The following is a 15,811-nucleotide window of genomic DNA, read 5'->3' on the forward strand; positions in this document are numbered from 1 at the left end:
GGTTGTCAATAATATTCGATACGCTGACGACACTGTACTAGTTGCAAGAACAGTATAAGAATTACAACGATTACTTACAAACATAAAAATATTGCTTGCAATAATAAACATCAATATCAAAAAAACCAAGTATATTGGTCTTCAGCAAAAACATTACACAACCAGCACATATTAGTGTAAACGGCATTCAAATTGAAAAAGTAATCAAAAGTTATAAATACTTGGGAACTTAAATAAACGAAACTGGAGACCAAAACAATGAAATAAAAAGACGTAAAGATGAGAAAATTCTTTTGCAACATGGATATAAGCATCCCTCTACGATTAATAATGCTAAGAACCTATATATTTAACACGCTATTATACGATGTAGAGGCCTAGACTCTCAAACAGAACAACAAAAAATATTGAAAGTTTCGAGATGCGGTGCTACCGCCGAATGCTGAAGATAAGTTGGGTTGAAAGAGTCACAAACCTTGAAGTAATACGAAGTCTAGGAAAAGACCCAGAAATTTTGGTAACGATAAAACGAAGAAAACTCGAGAATATTTGGTTCATCTGATGAGAGGACATAAATACGCATTACTTCAAAATATAATGCAAGGAAAAATAAAAGGAAATCGGAATCGAGGCCATAGAAGTATGTCATGGTTGTGGAATTTGAGAGAGTGGTTTGGCTGCACCACTAATGAAGACTTTAGGACAGCTGTAAACAAGGTCAGGATAGCCTTGGTGATTTCCAATCTCTGATAGGCGTGGCACAAGAAGAAGAAGACGCGTTTACAAATAAATGCGATTCCTAATCCCCTCGACCGTCGTTTGTTATTCATATCAAATATCGTCACACCAACCCGAGATTTATATTGGAATGTCCAATATGTAGATTGTAATAATTATATTTTGATAACTAAATTAACAAATAATTAACACTAATTAAAAAAATTGAAGAAAAATCTTCTGTGTAAAAGGTATATTTATTTTAAAACCCCAATAAAGGCCTACAATTAAAAAAACAGAACGTTTTCGCTCTAAAGAGAGCATCATCAGTGTTCTTTCCCTAAAATAAGTATAACCATAATTAGTGAAGACAAAGGTAAAAAATTTTAAGGTTGACCAAGATAAAAAATTAGGTTATATGGGTTAAAACCCTTAAAATGTCGACTAAAAGTCTTACATTGACATGTTATATACTAAATCCTGGCGATGGATGAAATTTATAGAGATAACCTAAGGCAAGGCATTATATGACTATTCCACGAAGCACGTGGGTGATTGGGTCGATTTTTCTGTCTTCACAAAGAGAAAGGTGAAAGCCAACTGATTACAGGTGTAAAAGCGTTTCTGACTGATGACAGTACGGGACAACGGACAGACAGTGCAACTAGAAGTTTTGTAAATTGATATGTAGTTAGATACACTAGCCACTAGTTTTAAAAAATTATTTGTAGTAAAATTCAATAATAACAACAAACATCGTGTGCTGGGATTTGGGATTACAAGTATTCCATATTAAGCTAACCTTAATAATATAAGGAGTGAAGGTAAAGTTATTTAAAACTAATTGTCAGTAAAAAGTAAAGATAGGCAACCAACCATACATGAAATGTTTTTTAAAATAAAGATATTATTTGTGTTTTAATAGTTATAGAAAAGGATAATATGTATGCCCATATATGATCAAATGCATCCAGGGCAGAGAAAATAAGTAGATTTTTCCAAACTATTAAATATGATGAAGGCAATGTATAGGTTGAAGTTTATATTATATTCCTATAAGTAGTTATTAGAGATTCAACACAAAGATGATTGATGTAACAGATTGAAATGAGAAAGTCAACAAAGTTATGACTAGTGGTAGAACGATGAGACAGGGATTGATATTTAATATGAAAACATAAAAGTATGTATTGGTGTGGATTTCTAAAAATGAGGACTTAAAAGTATATATTGGTATGGAGGATAAACTAATGTAACTAATATTCGTACAATAGTAAAGTTTGTGGGATATGTAAGGGTTACTCAACACTGATTTAGAATAAAAGTTATTATAAAAGGTTTAGAAAAGTTAATCTGTCCTTATATGTACATATCTAGGACAATGAAAAATTGAGTATGATTTTCTAAGCTATTACCTTTATGGAGAAAAAGAAGAAAGAGGGTGTTGAGTAAAAGTTGTTATTGTCTCAAAAATTTTTCGAGAATATTAAAAAGTTAAAATTGGAATTGATGAATAGTGATTCAATGAAAGTAAGTTGTGGAATAAGTAATTATTAGACAGCAGAGTGATTGAGACTGATGATTAAAATGAGAGACTGAGAGCTACAGGAGCCCGACAACCACAATCTACCAAAAGATGAGGGCGATAAGCGGGAAGATAAGATAGATAGGTTTAAATGTATAATTGAATCAGCAGAGAGTAGAGGGTATTGTTGATGTTAAGGAAATGAATGTTGTGTAGTGTTGGTTGGAAAGTAGATGAAGACCCGGGTAAATAGATGAAGTTAGAGAATAGTGAGAGGATAGACTTTGATATAGTTGTGTAAGAATTGTGACAGATAGTATGTTTAGATATAAATGAGATTAAGCAATATTTGAAGAATTTGAAGGGTTTTAAAATAAATATACCTTTTACACAGAAGATTTTTCTTCAAAATAGTATACAGCCAGCTACAGGAAATTTTTTTCAAAAATTTAACACTAATTATCTTTTCTTTTGTATGTTTGGTTTCCAACAGGGCCGTAACTACCATTGGGGCAACCGGGGCAGTGCCCCTGGACCCCCGGCCAAGAGTGCCCCCATTTGGTTGGCCGTGCATAGATTGTAACAAGGTCAAATAAACTTTTTAAAGTACTTTCAGTCAAGTTCCACTTCGAGTTGTCCGATTGTAATAAGTACACGGCATATTAATTCTAACAACTTCAATGATCGATTTTAACCTGTTTCACCTGCACCCTTATAAAAAATTTTGTCTCAAAATCTCTCCATAAAGTCACCTTATTTTCTTTGCTTTCAAACCATAAAGCAGCTTCGCCTTTTAGATGGTTTCTTATAATTTCTTTGCAGTCTTCGAAGTTCAGGATATATTGGAATTTGTTTTTTAAGATTTTAATGAAAGGTGTCGGATATCTTTTTCTAAATTAAATCCCCGCCAAATTGAATTTTGCTCTCATTAGAGCTGTATACAATTCCTTTCTGATGGTCTCCTCCTTTTTGACATTATCCTATCTGCTTCAATTTTTCTTCCACTTTTCCATATCGAGTTTTAACGCATTCTAGAATTTTCTTCCACCTTTTCAATTTCCTGTATCCTCTCAGCAATCTGGTTTACCTCTTACTGCATTTTCTCTAAATAAACCTTCATATCTCCATATTTTTCCAACTCCCAATGAACAATACCGTTCGTTGGGAGGCACTGAAGTCCTCATACCAATCTGAAAGATGTTCCTCGAAAGTGACTCTAAAACCTCTCAATTCAACACGCTGGGTTGGAAGATTTGATGTAGTCAATACATTGAAATACAGACTTTGCGATGTTTTGAAGTGCCTTTCAAGTCTAGTTCTGACAAGTAACAAAAGAAATGAAAGAGACGAAGCAGCACAACTGAAAAATAGAAAATAGAATCATTCAAATTTGTTTTGTTACTAGTTGTGCAAAATAAAATCCTTGAAATCCTCAACATAGTCTCGAAAACACTGCAATCAAAATCTTTGGACCTTTTAACAGCTTACAGTTTACTTGAAGAGAGCCTCTTAAAACTAACTGAAATGAGAGGACAATTTGAAACCTTCTTTGAAGTGGCTTCAAATACCTATGTGTCAACGTTGGGGAATACCATTAGGGTTCGCTCCAAAAAGAATGAAGAAGACGAAAAAACATTTCGATGAACTGTGCGAAGATAAAAGACTTCAAGATCCCAAGTGATGCTTTAGAGTTAGAGTAAACGTGTTTTACTCAATGATGGACCATTATGCCATCAGCTAGACACTCGCTTTCAAGGAATGAAAGCAGTGTAAGATACGTACCGAATTGTTCAACCTGATTTTATTTTAAATGCCAACGAACAAGACCTTCAAAACAAAGCAATCAACTTCGTAAAACGTTTTCCACATGATTCCGGATGAGAGATGGAGAGTTTACCCCCCCCCCCCCCTTCCTCTGGGCGGTAAACCCCGATACCCCCGTCTGGGGGTTCCCAGATCACGTTTGCCCCGGGGCTCCCAACATCGTAGTTACGGCCCTAGTTTCCAAATAAATGTCTTATAAAAACGAATCCTGTCTTCGACTGAATTTGTTACCCAAAAATATCACAATGCAAAAACTTATCCCGGTACCGATGTGGATTCGGCCACAATCCAGTATAAGCTAAAACGAAACAAAAGTTAAAGCTAATCTTACCTATTATCCGGCACATTTTCTGGTACTGGGACATTTTCTGGTACTGGGACATTTTCTGGTGCTGGGACATTCTCTGGTACTGGGACATTTTCTGGTGCTGGGACATTTTCTGGTGCTGGGACATTTTCTGGTATTGGGACATTTTCTGGTATTGGGGTATTTTCCGGGTCCTTTCCATCTTTCGAAGTCTCACTTTTTGTACTGGAAGTATCTTCCAGATCAATTACTTCCAAATTAACTGTCTTAAAAAATATACATAAATATATTAAAAAAAATTAGCTATAAAATGGTTATCAACATTTTCTGACTAACTGAACTATAACCAAAATCCAATGAAACAAACAATGATAGACAAATTTAGGAAAAATTTTAATTTATTGTTTTTAAAAGTTATTGTATTTAAGTTATTACAAGTATGTATTTATGAAAACCATGTCAACGCAAATGGAGAACTTATAGCTAATCTCTGTGCTTTTAATCAATAATACATTTTTCGACCATAAGCTTCAGTATAAATATACGTTTGAAAACTCCAGGGGGCTCAAATCCATGATTTATTTTATAGTCACTAATAGAAAGATCCACCCAAAGCAGATTCTAGATATTCGAACTTTAAACTCAGCAGACGCAGGAAGTGAACACAAACTAGTCCTAGCAAAAATAAGAATGAATAAACACCAAAACATTTTCTACAGGAAATCATCGAGGAAAAATTCAATGTAGAATCACTGTGGAACGAATCTATAAGAGAAATGTACTAAAGGAGACTAGCACAGAAGATACTTACAGCTGAATGAAACAAATAGACGCCATCGAAGATATAAATGCGAGCTGGGAGAAAATTAGAAACAACATTGAAGAGGCAGCAACAGAGGCTCCAGAAAAACGCAAAGTGATAGGTACTGAACAAAAGAAACAACAACAATACACCATGGTTCAAAAGAGAAATAAAAGAAAATTGTAAAGAGAAACGAGACACATAATATGAAACTCTAAAAAAATATACAGGGTGCTATTAAAAAAATAAAGTTAGGGGTTGTAACTAAGGGATGGATATTTAGGGGATGATTTTTTCTACGCCATATTTAAGTGTATTACAATTGGAATAGACCAGTTTTTGTCCTATTCGAAAATCTTTATTCGTTTAAGAGATATAGTCTGGATAAATTAGTCTGGGACACCCTGTATATACTTACAGTGTATATCGGTCGGGATCCTTCCTGATACCTCCTAATCACATCTTGCATGATATCTAGAGCTAATACGTCTTGGGCTGATGATGGTCCAGGGTATGCTGATCCCATTCGTTTCAATAAAGTTGTTAGGGCGACAGAAGTCTCTAAAAATAAATTAAGGTATTTATATAACATTATCTAGCTATATAAAATATTATATTCAAGAATAGAACTTCAAAAAATGTTCAAGCAATTTGAAGAAGAAGCAAAAAAATATGGCCTGACTATAAACCAAGGAAAAACCAAGTATATGGAAATGAGAGGAGAAAATGCTGAAGAAAATAAGTGGATTACTCTAAGGACAAATGACAAAGATTATAAATTTGAGAAGGTAACTGAATTTGAGTACCTTGGAGTCACAGTTACAAATAGAGGAGACGAAGAGAGAGAGAGAGATAGATAAACGGTTGTTAAAAGGTAGCAAAGCAGTAGGTTCATTAAACGCACTGTTGAAGGCAAAAAACGTGTCCAGGGCAGCCAAGATCCGAGCGTATGAAGCAATAGTGAGACCAACGGTGCTGTATGCATGTGAAACTTGGACAATGAACCAGAAAGTAGAAAAGAAGCTAGAGATTTGGGAGAGAAAAATATTGAGAAAAGTTTTTGGTGGTATAAAGGAGGATAACGGGGAATGGCGCAAAATAACAAACCAGGAGCTAATGGAGATGTATAAGAAACCTAAAATAACTCAGAAAATCAAGGCACAGAGAGTTAGATGGTTGGGCCATGTTTTACGAATGCCACAAGAAAGAAACGTCCTAAGAGTTTTATCAGCAGGAGAACAAGGGAAGAAAAGAAGAGGGAGACCACGAAGGAAGTGGTTTGATGCCGTCCGGACTGACCTAGAAGAAATGGGTACAAGAGACTGGAGAGGACAAGTACAGGACCGAAAAAAGTGGAAGAAATTAGTCAAGACTATCGAAGCCAAGGGCCTCTAAGGCCTGTAGGGCTGTTATATATATATAAAATATTATAGCAAACTGAATGACCACTTTCCAATATTTTTTAACTGCAGTTTCGAATGAATACTTACTCGCTGTAGACGATTTCGCGTATCGAATAGAATCTAGTAGACTACTCCCCAAGCTTTCAATATCATAATGATCGGAGCTTCTACTCATGCTGCGCGTGTACCTAGTTTTCTGTAAAATAAATTAAAAATTAGGATAAAATAAAAATGTATACCATTTTTATTCAATTGCATGGGAAGCGAAAACTGTCTCAATTTTTAGTTAGTTCAGAGAGCGCAACCAGCACTCTTATCGACAATTTCACCACTTTTTAGTGGTTCTTCAGATAATGCATAGGTTGCTATCTCTGTCCTAAGTTGAAATTTTAGACATCTATTGCCTACTATATGCCGCTACGGACCTACTACCATCACGTCAGTTGCAATGTGGGGACTAATATATGCCAAAAATTTCAACTTAGAACAGAGATAGCAACCTATGCATTCTCTAAAGAACCACTAAAAAGTGGTGAAATCGTCGATAAGAGTGCTGGTTGCGCTCTCTGAACTAAGTAAAAATTTAAGACTGTTTTGGCTTCGCATTGCAACTGAATAAAAATGGTATACATTTTTATTTTTTATTTTATATTAGTATTACTCCTTCGAGTAACATAGATCCATTTTCCTATGGAATTTACCAAGCTGAACAGACGGGGTCGTGAATTGCAAGTCGTCGGCCTCATAAAAAGTGCCTAAGTCCCAAAATAAGCAAAAATGAGATTTTTGCGCCATCTGAATAATATTTATGGTACGCATGCATAGCAAGACAAAAAAGTTCAAAAAAGTCAATAGATGTCGCTAGAACCACAAAAAAGAATTCTACCCAACTCCACGGCGTTGAGTGAATCACATGAAACTTGCCAAAGTCCATCATTGTCATTGAGGTTAGATGTACTTTTGCTGCGCTGCTGTGTTTTATCTTCAAGAAAAGTATTATAAGCTAACATATATTCATGGAAATAGTGTCAACTTATTGAAGGTAAGTTCAATTTGATCATATTATTATAGTTTTTATGTTAACTACATTTAAGTAGCATTATTATGCTTAAAACCCCACATTTGTTTTTCTTGTGGGACTCCAGCATTTTTTACAGGTTATTTTTGGCGGCTTTTTATGGAGTTACGCATATTTCTTCATGATTTTCGTTATTAAATGTGCCTAACTCCAAAATTTTTTCCTTATTTCAAAAATGAAAGTTGCCTAATTCCATTTTTAAAGTAATAATATTTTAAAAATAGATCTATCTTAATGTGAAGGCTGACGGACACTATTCTAAGTAACTGTGTCAAATAAGATAAAGTTTTAAAACAAAATCATTCTTTAAATCAGTTTTTTTCGTCTCCTGTAAAATTTGTTAATTTGGACTTGGCACTTTTCATATAAGGCCGACGAGGTTTTAGAATGCCCTCTTGTCTTCTTCGCTTCAGCATCCATGTGGCTTGCAATTTTTAGAAGCCATGGGGGTGTTACCAGGAAAATGGTCCAATAAGTTTTAATTAAATATCTTTTAAAAATATTTTTAAAAATTTTTATTAGGTTGAAAACTTTGACTTTTAAAAATTAGGCTTTTGGAAGATAGTTCAATACAAAGACACAAATATTGATATTACACTTATCCAAGAAATTAACGCACCACCTTAAAAATTGGCCATTTTTAATGGCTCGATTTTCCTAAACGTGTTGTCTGATTTAAGTGATTTTTTTTAACATGGTATAGCCATATTTTTTAGCAATATCGTTGTAATAATATTGTTGCTAGACAGGTAAATTGTCGTGGCAATTGTTGTCATAAAAGTATGGTAAATTTTAACGGTAACTCTCCATAAAAAATAATGACAGTTTGATTTATAAACGTATGTCCACAAATTCTTCGTTTCCGAGATAGGGGGTGTAGTGTTGAAATGATTCTTAAAAACTGACTATTTATTTATTGCTCTAAAACCAGTTGAGATATGCAAATAAAATTTGGTGGGTTTTAAGAGGTAGTTATTGTGCATTTTTTGACGTACAATTATTAAGAATTTTATATTCAACATTAGCGCATTATTATCGGGTCTTCTTCTTCTTCTTCCGTCTGGTTGGTATTCGAGTGCTTGTCTGGTTATATTATTTCGGTCTTTCCTTATTTTCTTTCCGTTTTTATACAAAAAAAAAATAAAACATCTTAACGCTTACAAAGTATTCGAGGTAGTTTCCATACGCATAGAAACTTACTTCAAATACTTTGTAAACGTTAATATGTTTTATTTTTTTGCATAAAAACGGCGCCTCATATGAAAAAAAGGCAAGAAAGATTTTTTGTCGTAAATTGAACGAGGACTTCAAAAATGATTTTTAATTTAAAATATCTCAGTGACGTACTATTTTTTATTTAAAAAAATTCAGACCATTGCCCGTACGCACCCGAATGATGAATATAAAATCCTTCTGTCTGCTCTAAAGGAGGTAATTTTGAACATTTCTTGTAGATTTGCACCGAGTTAAAATCTTATTAGTGATATCTTCTATTATTGTTCTAGTTTAGTATTATTGTATTGGATAGTTCTTGATAATGTATTAAGAAATGGAAAATATGCGCAAAGATGTTTAATTTTTTGCATAAAAACTATGCACCATATAAAGAAAGACAAGAAAGGTTTTTTTATCATAAATTAAACATGAAATTTAAAAATGATTTTGAATTCGACATACCTCAGAAGCGTAGGTACTATTTTTTTCTTTAAAAAAATTCAGACGATTACCCGTATGCGCGCCAATGATGAATTCAGAATTTGTAGTTATATGTCAAAGAATGCGCAATAATTACCTCTTAAAACTCACCAAATTTCATTCTCACAGCTCAATCAGTCTTAGACCAATAAATAAATTGGCAGTTTGAAATAAAAATACTCCGTATCTCGGAAACGAAGCATTTGCGGACATACGTTTATAGAGCAAACTGTCATTATTTTTTCATTACCCCTTAAAGTTTGTCATACTTATTTACTAACACGCTATTGGCACGTTTTGTCATTTTTCTTTTATTAAAATATCGTAGCGCATTCTACCTCTCGTACTATCCTTCCTAATATAAACTGGATCACTGTTTCTTTCGTCTTCTTAATCTGAGCATGCTTCCGTATCTAAATATACAGGGTGTAACAAAAATACAGGTCATAAATTAAATCACATATTCTGGGACCAAAAATAGTTCGAATGAACCTAACTTACCTTAGTACAAATATGCACATAAAAAAAGTTATAGCCCTTTGAAGTTACAAAATAAAAATCGATTTTTTTTGTATATATCGAAAACTGTTAGAGATTTTTTATTGAAAATGGATATGTGGCATTCTTATGACAGGAGCATCTTAAAGAAAAATTATAGTGAAATTTGTGCTTCCCATAAAAATTTTATGGGGGTTTTGTTCCCTTAAACCCCCCCAAACTTTTGTGTACGTTCCAATTAAATTCTTATTGTGGTACCATTAGTTAAATTCAATATTTTTAAAACTTTTTTGGCTCTTAGTATTTTTTCGATAAGGCATTTTTTATCGAGTTGTGGCTTCTTTTTTAATATGTTTACATAAAAATCTTATGGGGGTTTTGTTCCTTTAAACCCCCCAAATGTTTGTGTACGCTTCAATTAAACTATGACTGCGATACCATTAGTTAAACAAAATGTTTTTAAAACTTTTTTGCCTCTTTGTATTTTTTCGAGAAGGCAACTTTTATCGAGATATGGCTTCTTTTTTAATACGGTTCAAAATATACCTAAAAATGTAAATCATACATAAATTTTCATATTATTACCAAGTCTCCATAATCGTACTTAACCATATACAAATATGTGGTGGATTTGACAAATATTCAAAATATCTCGATAAAAACTGAATTTTCGAAAAAGTACTAAGAGAAAAAAAAGTTTTAAAAATATTGTGTTTAAGTAATGGTACTACAATAATAATTTAATTGGAACGTACACAAAAGTTTGGGGGGGTTTAAAGGAACTAAACCCCCATAAAATTTTTATAGGGTGTCCAAATTTCACTATAATTTTTTGTTAAGATGCTACTGTCATAAGAATGCCATATGTCCATTTTCAATAAAAAATCTTTAATAGTTTTCGATATATTGGAAAAAATCGATTTTCATTTTGTAACTTCAAAGGGTTGTAACTTTTTTTATATGCACATTTGTACTAAGGTAAGTTAGGTTCAATCAAACTATTTTTGGTCCCAGAATATGCGATTAAATTTATGACCTGTATTTTCGTTACACCCTGTATTTTTCGTCTACCTCTTGTTATATATCAGTAATATTACTTTCTTCTCTCTTGCTGGTGTTATACAGGGTGTTTCATTGGGAAACGGAAATACTTTAACGGTGAATAGAGGTCACCGAGCCGGTTCTAGATATACTACATTTGTTGCCCTGCCGACTTTTATAACCGAGTTACGGGTGTTTTATCGATTTTGCCCAGTTCTTTCTGAAGCCATAACTTTAGAACCACCCTGTATATTTTTTTGATATTTGGTACACATTCAAAACCCAAACGACCGACATACTAACCATAAGAAAAATCCAGGTCCGGATTAACAAAGAATTATTAAGTAATTGTGACCTTAACAGAACACCCTGTATATTCAAATTTTGAAAATCTGTTTGCATATTTGAAAAGAGCACAAAAAATAAGTTTAATGGTTCGCTTCCATTTTTCGACCAGACAATTTTATGACTTTAATTTTGAAATTATATTGAATTTTTTAAGGACTCTGACATTAAAAAGCAGGCATTATTAACTTTTAGTTATAAATTAATAAAGTTAATGAATAAATACTCATTTTAAAAATAATCAATACTTATTTACCACATTGGAGCGACCCAATTACTAATGACAAGAAAAATCGAGGTCCGGATTAACAAAAAAATATAAAGTAATTGTGACCTTGAACCAACACCCTGTATATTGAAATTTTTAAAATTTGTCTGCGCATTTTAAAAGAGGATAAAAAACTGTGATTAAAGGTTCGTTTTAATTTTTTCGCCGTTGATTTAATTACATCAATTTTGAAATTATATTAAAATTTTAAAGAACTCTGAGATTAAAAACCAGGTATGTAATACAGTCGAACCCGCTTATTAGAATACCGGTTATAGGAATATTCCGGTTTAAGGAATAGAAATTTGAGGTCCCGAAGCGGTTTTACTAGCCACTAATGATCGGTTATTTAAATATCTCTGTTATAGGAATACTTTTGCTTGGCACGAAGGATATTCCAATAAGCGGGTTCGACTGTATTAACTTTTAATAATTTTAATGTTAATGAATCAATACTTATTTTAAAAATAATAAATACTTATTTACTACGCTGGCTTCATGGATTCTCTGGATTTGTAGCTGTATGCACGCACATCATTAAAAATTAGAATTGCGAGAATTGGGATGTTTTAATAATTTAGTAAAGAATTAAAAAAACAGCTACCTATATCTAGTAAAAAAAATCGTTTAAACAATTCAACAATTTAACATAAATTAAAAATATTTGAACTATAACAGTTGTTCAAAATATCCGCCATTTTGTTCGCTGCATTTCCTTGCTCGTTCTAAAAGATTTCGAATCGATTTTTTAATTACATTGGGATCGTTCTTCATTTTCTGGCAGCTTCTTGTGACCTTGACAGAATTAATCAATATGATTTCAAAATTGCCGTAATTAAATTATCTGCGCAAAAATTTGACATGCACCTTTTAACGCAGTTTTTGATGCTCTTTTAAAATACGCAATCAAATTTTCAAAATTTCAATATACAGGATGCTGTTTCAAGGTCACAATTACTTTATATTTTTTTGTTAATCCGGACCTGGATTTTCATTGTTATTAGTAATTGTGTCGTTCCTATGTGGTAAATAAGTATTGATTATTTTTAAAATGATTATTTATTCATTAACTTTAATAATTTATAACTAAAAGTTAATAATATCTCCTTTTTAATGTCAGAGTTCTTAAAAAATTCAATATAATTTCAAAATTAAAGTCATAAAATTGTCTGGCCGAAAAATTGAAGCGAACCATTAAACTTACCTTTTTGTGCTCTTTTCAAATATGCAAACAGATTTTCAAAATTTAAGTATACAGGGTGTTGTTTGAAGGTCACAATTACTTTATAATTTTTTGTTAATCCGGACCTGGATTTTTCTTATGGTTGTTTGGGTTTTGAATAAGACATATGTGTACCAAATATCAAAAAAAATATACAGGGTGGTTCTAAAGTTAGGGCTTAGGAAAGAAATGGGCAAAATCGATAAAACATCCTGTAACTCGGTTATAAAAGTCGGTAGGGCAAAAAATGTAGTATACCTAGAACCGGCTCGGTGACATCTATTCACCATTAAAGTATTTCCGTTTCTCAATGAAACACCCTGTATAAACTGGTTGATCTTTTCTCTTATCTTCTTGTTCCATATTTACGATGTATTTATCGTCTACTTCTCTTTCTACGTCAGTATTACTTCTTTCTTCTATTGCATCTTCTGAAAATTATTCAAGCATCAACCGCGAGATGCGCTCTTGCCAGCGTTTATATCACATTTTGAGACTATATAATAGAATAGAATAGAATAGAAATATGCTTTTATTGTCATGGAAAATTGTACAATTTTATCTACAAAGCTTATAAAAAGTCATGAAAACAAAACAATAACAATACAATTTACTAAAATTACCTAAATCGTCAATATAATTAAAATAAATATAATAATATAATAATATAATAATAATGAAGTAAAACAGAAACAATCAATTGCAAAATTTAAAAATGTAAATAAATTGCAAATTGCATAGTCTACCTTAGTAACTAACAAATTTAAAAGTTAAGCTGCTGCATATGACACCCAAATATAGATAAAAAAATACTACTTGTACAAAGGGTACTGTAATTTCTTAGTTATTGATTAAGAAATTCTTCTACTGAATAATATATGATCTTTCAGATAGGTAGGTTTTGTCAATTTACGAAATTTGGACAAAGATGCTGCAGATTTAAGTTGTAGAGGGAGATGGTTGTACAGTTTTTTTTTTGCAGAATATAATATAGATTTCTTTACTAACTCAGAGGACGGGGTCGGTAAATAGACGTCAAAGGTAGAATTTCTCGTGAAGTAGTCATGATTAGGTCTTGTTGGAAAGACATGCAGATGTTTACGAATTAAACAAACAGTTTCTAAAATATATAAAGAAGAGTTAACATCCTGTGATGTTTGAAACACTGCTGCAATGTGTGTTCTTCTGAGGCCAAACAGATATCGTATTGCTCTTTTTTGTAATTTGAAAATAACATCGGATTGGGCAGCTGTACCAGAACCCCAAAAAGGAAGACCATATCGAAGATGCAACTCGAACAAAGAAAAATATGTTATTTTGGAAGATGATAAATTGATTTCTTTCGATACAGATCTTATAGCAGAGCAAGCTGAAAATAGTTTGTTCTTTAACAAATCGATATGAAGGGACCATTTAAGGTTGCTGTCTAAAAAAATACCAAGAAATTTTACAAAATAACGGTACTGATTTGGCTGATATTAAGAGGTAAGGGTTGAAGACCTCCTTTATAAAATAATGCTACTATTTTATCTACGTTAAACGAGAGCAAACTAGAGTCGGGCCAGGTTTTTATTGTAAATAGATCAGAAGTTATACTAGCATGAAGAGTTGCAATATTTGAGTTGCTCCAAGTGATACTGGTATCACCAGCAAAAAGAAAGATTTTTCCATCGATTTTTAAATTAGTGATGTCATTAAAGACAAATACAACAGAGATACTAGAGGTACTAGAGGTGTGATAAAACAGACAGCAGCGGACGAAAACCAAATGGAAGAAATAAGTACAGAAGAATTGGAAGAAGTGATAAGTAGAATAAAAATAGGAAAAGCGAGCGGAGCAGATAAAATTGATCCCGAAATGATAAAATGGATAGGAAAAGAAGGAAAGAAGTGGTTACTGGAAATAATGAGAGAAGCATGGAGAACAAACAAAATGCCGAGATAGTGGGAACAAAACTTACTGATCCCAATTCACAAGAAAGGAGAAGAGTCCAACTGTGGAAGCTATAGAGATATATGCCTCTCATCAGTAGTGTTCAAGAAAAACTTAAAGACGAACAAACAGCATTCAGAGCCAAAAGACAAACAGTTGACAACATAAGCATACTACGAAATATAATAGAAAAAAAAATAATGATCGGGGAACAAACATATATATAACATTCATAGACCTTAAAGCACCGTTCGACTCAGTAGACCGGAAAGTATTGTGGAATACTATGGAGGAGCTGGGAATACCGAGGAAAGTATTAGAAATTATTAGAAATAATTAAAAGTACGTACAGTAGAGTGGTGGGAAAAGTACAAATGGGAGGTAGCAGATCACTAGAATTTAGGATCAACAAGGGGATAAACCAGGGAGATAGCCTAAGCCCACACCTATTCGTCATAGTTATGGATAAATTGTTTAAAAATGTAAAAATAAGGAGAAATCAGTTAAAAACAATAATAGGCTACACACACGTAACACCAGTTATGATAGAAGGATTACTGTATGCGGACGGCGTCCTTCTCTTAGCAGACAACCCGAGAAAAATGCAGCGACTAACTGATGTATGGACTGAGGAAATATAGAAAATGAAATTAGAAATAAACATCAGCAAATGCAAGACGGTGAAAATAGGTCAGCAGGAGCAGGAGATTGGAGGCGAAACACGAGTGTTCTGTAGAGGACAAGAATTGGAGAGGGTGACGACCTACGAGTACCTGGGCACGATAATATCAAATGACGAAAAGCTAGACCTAGAAATTGCAAATAGGACGAAAAGCTACGAAAATATATTATGCGATTAATAATATGATACTGGGATACAAAAATACATGTATATAATACAATCACAGTACCAACTCTTCTATATGTAAGCGAGACATGGGTCACAGATAAAAGATATGAAAGTGCCATAAATGCAGCAGAAATGAAGCAGCTGAGAAAAATAGCTGGAAAGACGAAGATGGACAGGGAAAGTAACGAAAACATCAGAAACGTGCTAAGTCAGGAACCAATAGAGAAAAAAATTGAAAAAAGAAAAGTGAATTGGTTTGGACATATAACTAGGATGAACGAGAACAGACTAGTAAAAAAGGTG

At 32.9% G+C, this 15,811-nt stretch overlaps 1 protein-coding gene across 1 annotated transcript in view; it reads right to left on the reverse strand.

The window, feature by feature from the left end:
- Positions 1 to 7,426: 7,426 nt before the first annotated feature.
- Positions 7,427 to 15,811, reverse strand: part of LOC114336425 (membrane-associated tyrosine- and threonine-specific cdc2-inhibitory kinase-like) — a 38,433-nt gene continuing 30,048 nt past the window's right edge. The window contains exon 5 of the mRNA XM_028286789.2: positions 7,427 to 7,560. Within this exon, the coding sequence (XP_028142590.1) occupies positions 7,427 to 7,560 (134 nt within the window). The remainder of the gene's footprint in view (positions 7,561 to 15,811) is intronic.

The sequence above is a fragment of the Diabrotica virgifera genome, chromosome 10 (genome assembly GCF_917563875.1).
Source record: "Diabrotica virgifera virgifera chromosome 10, PGI_DIABVI_V3a".
NCBI lineage: Eukaryota > Metazoa > Arthropoda > Insecta > Coleoptera > Chrysomelidae > Diabrotica > Diabrotica virgifera.